General features: G+C 54.4%; 2 protein-coding genes across 2 annotated transcripts in view; both read right to left on the bottom strand.

Moving 5' to 3' along the window:
* ZGLP1 (zinc finger GATA like protein 1) overlaps nucleotides 1-4,512 on the bottom strand; it is a gene marked incomplete at its 5' end in the record, with an annotated part of 9,864 nt that extends 5,352 nt beyond the window's left edge. Inside the window, 4 exons of the mRNA XM_017499985.2 lie at nucleotides 501-586; nucleotides 3,046-3,411; nucleotides 4,196-4,295; nucleotides 4,404-4,512. Coding sequence (XP_017355474.2) covers nucleotides 501-586; nucleotides 3,046-3,411; nucleotides 4,196-4,295; nucleotides 4,404-4,512 — 661 coding nt within the window. The remainder of the gene's footprint in view (nucleotides 1-500; nucleotides 587-3,045; nucleotides 3,412-4,195; nucleotides 4,296-4,403) is intronic.
* A 522-nt stretch (nucleotides 4,513-5,034) lies between these two features.
* Nucleotides 5,035-7,834, bottom strand: part of FDX2 (ferredoxin 2) — a 10,172-nt gene continuing 7,372 nt past the window's right edge. The window contains exons 4-5 of the mRNA XM_017499987.2: nucleotides 5,670-5,757; nucleotides 5,035-5,466 (exon numbers count right to left, since the gene is read on the bottom strand). Coding sequence (XP_017355476.1) covers nucleotides 5,310-5,466; nucleotides 5,670-5,757 — 245 coding nt within the window. The 3' untranslated portion in view covers nucleotides 5,035-5,309. The remainder of the gene's footprint in view (nucleotides 5,467-5,669; nucleotides 5,758-7,834) is intronic.

Genomic DNA, 7,834 nt, shown 5'->3' with positions numbered 1-7,834 from the left:
GTTCAGGCAATTCTCCTGCCTCAGCCTCCTGAGTAGCTGGGATTACAGGCACGCACCACCATGCCCAGCTAATTTTTTGTATTTTTAGTAGAGACGGGGTTTCACCATGTTGACCAGGATGGCCTCGATCTCTTGACCTCGTGATCCGCCCACCTCGGCCTCCCAAAGTGCTGGGATTACAGGCTTGAGCCACCGCGCCCGGCCGGGAGAGGCATTTTGTGGGGGTCTCTGTCAAGGCCCCACCTGGCTCTGAGCCAGCCCTGGGAGTTGCCAGCTCTAAGCTACAGCAAAAGCCAGGAAGGGAGACAGATGGCAGTGCTCCGCAGAGGAGGAAGCTGGGGGTGGGGGTGACTCAGCCCAAGTGGAGGGGGCGCTGCGACTCCTCCCGGAGGCCTCTAAATGAGGAAGCAAGATGGAGAAGGGGGGGCAGGGAGAAAAGCAGGGAAGGCAGGAAATTGGCCCCCCAAAATATTTATAGCTCTTAGGCTTTCAGGACTCACCCAGGGCCTCCGTGTCTCCTGGGTGGGCTGCGGGGCCCTCAACAGTTTCTGCAGGGGGTTCCTGAGAGCGGCTACTGCAGGGAAGGCTGTGGGGCAAACAAGGTATCAGCATCGGGGGGGGGGGGAGGTCCACAACTTGTCCCTGATAGCCCCTCAAAATGAAGACTTAGTATCAAGGTATCAGGCATCCCCCAAGGAAGCAACTGATATCTGAACAGCCTGGTTTTGCCTCTCATTAGTAATATTATTATTATTGGAGATGGAGGCTTGCTCTGTCGCCAGGCTGGAGTGCAGTGGTGCCATCTCAGCTCACTGCCACCTCCGCCTCCCAGGTTCAAGCAATTCTTGTGCCTTAGCCTCCCAAGTAGCCGGGACTACAGGTGTGCAACACCACACCCGGCTAATTGTTGTATTTTTAGTAGAGATGGGGTTTTGCCATGTTGCCCAGGCTGGTCTCAAACTCCTGACCTCAAGTGATCCGCCCGCCTCAGCCTCCCAAAGTGCTGGAATTACAGGCATGAACCACTGTGCCCAACCTAATTATTATTATTATTTGAAAAACAGTAGGCACAGGACAGCCTGCCAGGTTCCAATTCCAGTTCTCCATGGCCTTGCTGTGTGAGTCTGGACACATTACCTCCCACTCCAAAGAATGCCTCAGTTTCCTTGGCTTCCCAATGGTTTTTTTTTCTTTGAAAAATTTATTGATTGATTTTTAAAAAGAGATGGGAGCCTGGGCAACACAGGAGACCCCAATCTCTACAAACATAAAAAATTAGCCAGGAGTAGTGGTGCAGGGCTCTGTTCTCTGCTCCCAGCTACTTGGGAGGCTGAAGTAGGAGGACGGTTTGGGCCAGGGAGGCCAAGGCTGCAGTGAGCCATGATTGTGCCACCGCACTCTAGCCAGGGTGACAGACTGAGACCCTGTCTCAAAAAAAAAAAAAAAAAAAAAAAAAAAAAAAAAAAAAAAGAAAAAGAAAAAGAAAAGGCCAGGCAGGCATGGTGGCTCACGCCTGTAATCCCAGCACTTTGGGAGGCTGAGCCAAGTGGATCCCTTTAGGTCAAGAGTTCAAGACCAGCCTGGCCAACATGGTGAAACCCTGTCTCTACTAAAAGTACAAAAATTAGCCAGGCTGGTAGCAGGTGCCTGTAATCCCAGCTACTAAGGAGGCTGAGGCAGGAGAATCGCTGGAACCCAGGAGGCAGAAGTTGCAATGCACCGAGACTGTGCCACTGCACTCCACCCTGGGTGACAGAGTACAACTCCATCTCAAAAATTAAAATATTTGAACTTGTTTTGGCAGCATGATTTAAAAAGTCATTTATATATATATATATATATATATATATATATATATATATATTTTAGTGCATAAAAATTTTCTGGGGGTTGTAAATAATGATAATTTTTATAATGATAATCAGTAAATAAAAATTAGAGGCAGTGTCTCGCTATGTTGCCCAGGCTGGGCTCCTACAATCTTCCCACGTTAGCCTCCCACAGTGCTGGGATTACAGGCGTGAGCCACTACGCCCAGCTCCCCAAGGCTTTTTGTTGTTGTTGTTGTTGAGATGGAGTCTTGCTCTGTTGCCCAGGCTGGAGTGCAGTGGTGCTATCTCAGCTCACTGCAGCCTCCACCTCCCAGCTTCAAGCGATTCTCTTGTCTCAGCCTCCCAAGTAGTGGGATTACAGGCACCTGCGACCATGCCAAGCTAATTTTTGTATTTTTAGCAGAGAGGGGATTTCACCGTGTTGGCCAGGCTGGTCTCAAACTCCTGACCCCAGGTGATCCACCCACCTTGGCCTCCCAAAATGCTGGGATTACAGGCGAGCCACTGTGCTCAGCCTCCCAGGGCTTTTGAATCAGCCCATACACATCAAATACTGCCTGTTAACCTCTTTTTGTTTGTTTGTTTTCGTTTTTGTTTTTGAAACGTAGTCTTGCTCTGTCACCCAGGCTAAAGTGCAGTGGCACAATCTTGGCTCACTGCAGCCTCCGCCTTCCAGGTTCAAGCAATTTTCCTGCCTAAGCCTCCCAAGTAGCTGGATTACAGGTGCCCACCACCATGCTCGGCTAATTTTTGTATTTTTAGTAGAGATGGGTTTCACCATGTTGGCCAGGCTGGTCTCGAATTCCTGACCTCATGAGCCAGCAGCCTCAGTCTCCCAAAATGCTGGGATTACAGGCATGAGCCAATGCGCCCCGCCTACCTCTTATTGTCATTACCAACAAACTGTAGCTGTTAGCATTATTGGGAAAAATCAGCGCAGCCGCAGCTGCAGCCTAAGCAGGGCCAGGCCTGCCTGATTCATAGAGACACCGGGTCTCACACTGGGGAAGCGGGGAGTGGGGACAGATGGCTGAGTCAGGAGCGGCAGGCCTGGATCTGGCACTAGCTCAAGGTGTCAACCAGAGACTGGGCCACGTGTAACGCAGGGCACGTGTGAGGGTCCACACTGACGCCAGAAAGCACCCCTGCCTCCCACACTCGTGTTTGCGTTGTTACAGGGAGAAAGGGTGCCCTGGCCTCAGCCAGCCCCTACCTGTAGGAGGGGATGATCAGCAGGCTGGCGTCCGGCTTTATCTGAAACCTCAGAGTTACCCCCTCGAACCCGGGGTCCACTTTCTCGGTGCCCCGGCAGGGGTTCAGCTGCTTCCGGGGCCTTCTCTGGGGTGGGGCAGGGGGAGTACCCGAGGGCTGCAGGCGGTGGCCCTTCTGGCTGATCCGGGTCTGTGTGTCCTTGGAACCCCTGTCCAGCGGCAGGGAGCCCTGAGTCCCCAGAGCCATCAGCTCCCAGCAAGGCCCCAGGACCTGGGTGTCCAGAGCAGGGGATTGATCCAACCCCTCCACTGTCTCTTGGAGGAAGCGCAGAGCGGTGACGGAGTTCTGGCATGCAGGCCAGAGGGACCTGGGGACAAGGGCAGTGGGGTCACTCTTGGGGGACTCCTGGGTTCAGCCGACTAGGGTCCGGTTCTTTGCTAGCTGTGTACTCCTGGGCAGGCTACACACCCCACCTGAGGCTCAATCATTTCTAACTTTGGGTGGAAGGTTTACAAGTTGCAAAGTAATTGCAACTCACCTCGCCTACTGTGGGCCGGCCAGGCACATTCTCAGCCCTCCACATCAATCAGCCCCTCACGGCACCCGTAGATCACCCAGGCAGGGGCCGCCCTGGGTGACCGAGGCAGGGTTTCAAGCCTCTGGCTGCACGATCCAGAAAAAGGTTACTTTTTTTCTTTGTGTTTCTTTTAGAGACTGAGCCTCACTCTGTAGCCCCGGCTGGAGTGCAGGGGCGTGAGCAGGACTCAGTGCAGCCTAGAATTCCTGGGCTCGAGCGATCCTTCCGCCTCAGCCTCCCGAGTAGCTGGGACTTACAGGCATGCGCCACCACGCCGGCAGCCTTGCGATGATAGGATTACGAGTTTTATCATTTTCATTCTTATTGCGTTGCCCTCCATAACCCCTGGATGACTCCTGGGGAGTGCCTACATCAGCCCCAGAGACATGGAATTGCATGGCCTCTGATCCCGGAGATGACCCCAAGCATCTCTGTGGACCAGAACCTCTTTGTAAGTTTCAATAACTATTATAAAATTGCCACTTTTCTATCACCCGAGCAACAAGAGGTCATGACCCCCCGATCACTGGGCCAGGTGGTGAAGGGTCCGGGGAAGGGGTTTGGCCTTACGCACCTCCCACTGGTTCTCCGGCATCCTGGGGTCCTCGGCCTCTCCTGGGAGGAAGATCCTCCCAGCGGCTCCAGGTCCAGACAGGGCGACGCCAGCAGCTTTGCTGCCATTGAGGAGTTCGGTGCTGGTTTGGCCTCCATTGTGCCCCGACCCAGTCCCCTCCCTAATTTCACTTGGCCCCGCCCTTCTGAGCCCACCCGATGAAACCCACCTGGGAGGGGCGGGACCTGCGGGGTGTGGGCGCTCCTGACTGAGGATGTGATGACTTCCAGCTGAGAGCGACCAGCCTTGGCGGCGCCTTTCCTTTTTCTGGCTTCAGGTCATCTGCGCACCCCTGCGTGCCAAAAGCGGCCTGCACCCCACCAAATCCCTCCGCAACTGCGGGGGCGGGGCCTCCCACGCTGGCCCTCCCCCTCGGAAATGGGGGTTCCCAGGCCTCTGCCTCAGATCCCCAGTGGGATCTCAGATCCCAGAGAGAGGAGAGCCGGGGTCTCAGCACAGCAGATGCAGGTGTGTGTTTTTGTTTGTGTGAGACTGAGCCTCACTCTGTCACCCAGGCTGGAGTGCAATGGCCTGATCACTGCTCCACTGCAGCCTAAATCTCCTGGGCTTAAGTGATCCTCCCATCTCAATCTCCTGAGTAGCTGGGAGCACAAGCACTTACCACCACTCCACGCCAATTTTTACTTTTTTATAGAGACAGGGTCTCGCCATGTTGTCCTGGATGGTCTTAAGCTCCTGGCCTCAAGTGATCCTCCCGCCTTGGCCTCCCAAAGTGCTGGGATTACAGGTGTGAGCCATGTGCAGACCCCAGATCTGTCCCCCAAGGACACTCAACATGCTGGGGCCTGTGATACTGATTTATTGCAGCTCCAATCTGAGTCCACTCCTACTCACACCCCAATTCTCAGGGGCTTGGGGAAGGCCACCCAACAAGGTGCCCTGTCCCCACCAGAGCCTGGACATGGGAACCTCTCCCAAGCAGGGGTGCTGTCCTTCTCAGGGGTTTGCACATCTCTCCCGGGCCTGTCTGAGCTCTGGGCGGGGCTGGCATGAGGCTATTCCCTCAGTCTGGGCCCTGGGGCCTTGGCAACGTGGAAAGGTCCAGGCACCCATGTCAGTGCGGCTTGGGGACGTGGCCGTCCACGTAGAAGTTCCTGGTGATCTTGGGCAGGGTGAATTCTGCTCCTTCCAGCTCCCTCGTCAGCACGATCTGGCAGCCCAGCCGTGAGTTCTCCTGGAGGAGGGGGGCCATGTCTAGCATGTCGTCTTCCCTGGGGTGGTGACACGGGCAGTGTTAGCCGGGGGCATGCTGGTTGTGGGGTGGGGCGGGGTGGGGTGGGGGAGGCTGACTGAGCGCCGGAGGCGGTGGTGGGGGAGGCAGCTCCTCTTCCAGGAGCTGGAATCGGGGAGAACAGTGGGGGCTGTCCAGAAGTCCAAGCTGCAGCTCCCAGCCAGGCAGGGCTGCCCTACTCACCTCTCCTCAGGAGGAGGCAGGAGATCCAGGTGGTCTTCACTCACATACACATGGCAGGTGGAGCAAGCCAGGGACGCTTCACAGGCCCCTAGGGGCGGGAAGTGAAGGGGGAGCAGGTGAGTGGCACAGTCAGGAGGGGGGGCCACTCTGTGAAGGGAAGGGCAGAGAGAAGCCCTCTCTTCCCCCACGTGCCTCAAGTCTCCCTCCCGGGCCTGCAGCCCCACAGCTAGCCATTCCCCAGCTTCATATAGGGTTTACAAAGGGACACCCGGGGTGCCCCGTTTCTCAGGGACTCCCCAGGAGGCTGTGATGCAGAACCATTAAGGAGCGTGGACTTGGCTGCCAGGGAGCTGAGAGGGGAGGGCCAGGCAGGCTCCCAGCAGCCTGTGAGCCCTGGCTGTGACCCTATCACTGTGCTAGGCAAATGTGTCCCCACCTCTTGGCTGCTCTTGGAGGATGGACCAGCTGACTCAGCAGTCAGTGTGGTAGGGGAAGGAGTAAGGGATTAGGACTTTTTTTGAGACAGGGTCTCACTCTATTGCCCAGGCTGGGGTGCCTTGGCTCCATCACGGCTTACAGCCTCAATCTCCTGGCTCAAGCAATCCTCCCACCCCAGCCTCCTGAGTAGCTGGGACTACAGGTGCCCATCACACCACCATGCCTGGCTAATTTTTTTTTTTATATGGACTTGCAGTCCATGTTTGTTTAGTTTTTTCGAGATTGAGTTGCGCTCTGTTTGCCAAGGCTGTAATGCAATGGTGCGATCTCGGCTCACTGCAACCTCCTCCTCCCAGGTTCCAACTACTCTCGTGCCTCAGCCTCCCAAGTAGCTGGGATTACAGGCATGTACCACCACAACCAGCTCATTGTGTGTTTTTATTAGAGATAAGATTTCACCATGTTGGCCAGGCTGGTCGCAAACTCCTGACCTCAGGCGATCCACCCATCTCAGCCTCCCAAAGTGTTGAGATTACAGGTGTGAGCCGAGCCACCATGCCCAGCCCTTTTCTTTTTTTTTTTTTTTAAAAGATGAGGTTCACCATGTTGCCCAGGCTTGTCTCAAACTCCTAAGCTCATGCAATCTGCCTGCCTTGGCTTCCCAAAATGCTGGGACTACAGATATATGCCACTGCACCTGGCCAGGAATTAGGGTTGAAAGAGACGGAACCTGAGGTTTTCTGCTGACCACCTGCCCTTGGTCACACCCCCCACATCCTCTGATCATAGAGACCCGTGCCTGGGGATCACGTCCCTCCTGGCCTAAAACCTTCCAAAAGGTTTTCACACCCAGAATCGAATCCAAACTCCTCCACTTAGTCCTTCATCTCCCTCATTCATTCCTTTTCTGTTATACCTTTTAAAGTTTTTTTGTTCTGTTTTGTTGTTGTTGTTGTTGTTGTTGTTGAGACTGTCTCACTGTCACCCAGGCTGGAGTGCAGTGGCGTGATCTCCACTCACTGCAACCTCTACCTCCCGGATTCAAGCTATTATCCTGCGTCAGCCTACCACGTAGCTGGGATTACAGACTCCCACCACCACGACCAGTTAATTTTTGTATTTTTTAGTACAGGCGGGATTTCACCATGTTGGCCAGGCTGGTCTCGAACTCCTGACCTCAGGTGATCTGCCTGCCTTGGCCTCCCCAAAGTGCTGGGATTACAGGCATGAGCCATTGCACCTGGCCTCGTTTTGCTTTTTCTGTTTTCCTGCTTTGCATGAACTGTACAATTCACTCCTTGATGCAATTGGAACCCCCCAAGCTCACCCCCACCACAGGGCCTTTGCACTGACTGTATCCCTGGCCTGGAGTACCTTCCTTTCTACTTTTTGTTTCTGTTTTTTTTTTTTGGACATTTTTGAGAGGGAGTCATGCTCTGTCACCCAGGTTGGAGTGCAGTGGCGTGATGTCAGCTCACCGCGACCTTCACCTTCCGGGTTCAAGCAATTCTCCTGCCTCAGCCTCCTGAGTAGCTAGGATTACAGGCGCCCACCACCCTGCCTGGCTGATTGTTTTGTGTTTTTAGTAGAGACACGGTTTCACCATGTTGTCCAGGCTGCTCTTGAGCTCCTGACTTTACACGATCTGCCTACCTCAGCTTTTCAAAGTGCTGGGCTTACAGGTTTTGATCCTGGCCTGTTTCAGTTCTTTTTTTTTTTTTTTTTTT

The sequence above is a fragment of the Cebus imitator genome, unplaced genomic scaffold (assembly GCF_001604975.1).
Source record: "Cebus imitator isolate Cc_AM_T3 unplaced genomic scaffold, Cebus_imitator-1.0 Scaffold263, whole genome shotgun sequence".
NCBI lineage: Eukaryota > Metazoa > Chordata > Mammalia > Primates > Cebidae > Cebus > Cebus imitator.
Note: the sequence above shows the minus strand (reverse complement) of the source record. Positions and strands in the feature narration are given on the sequence as shown.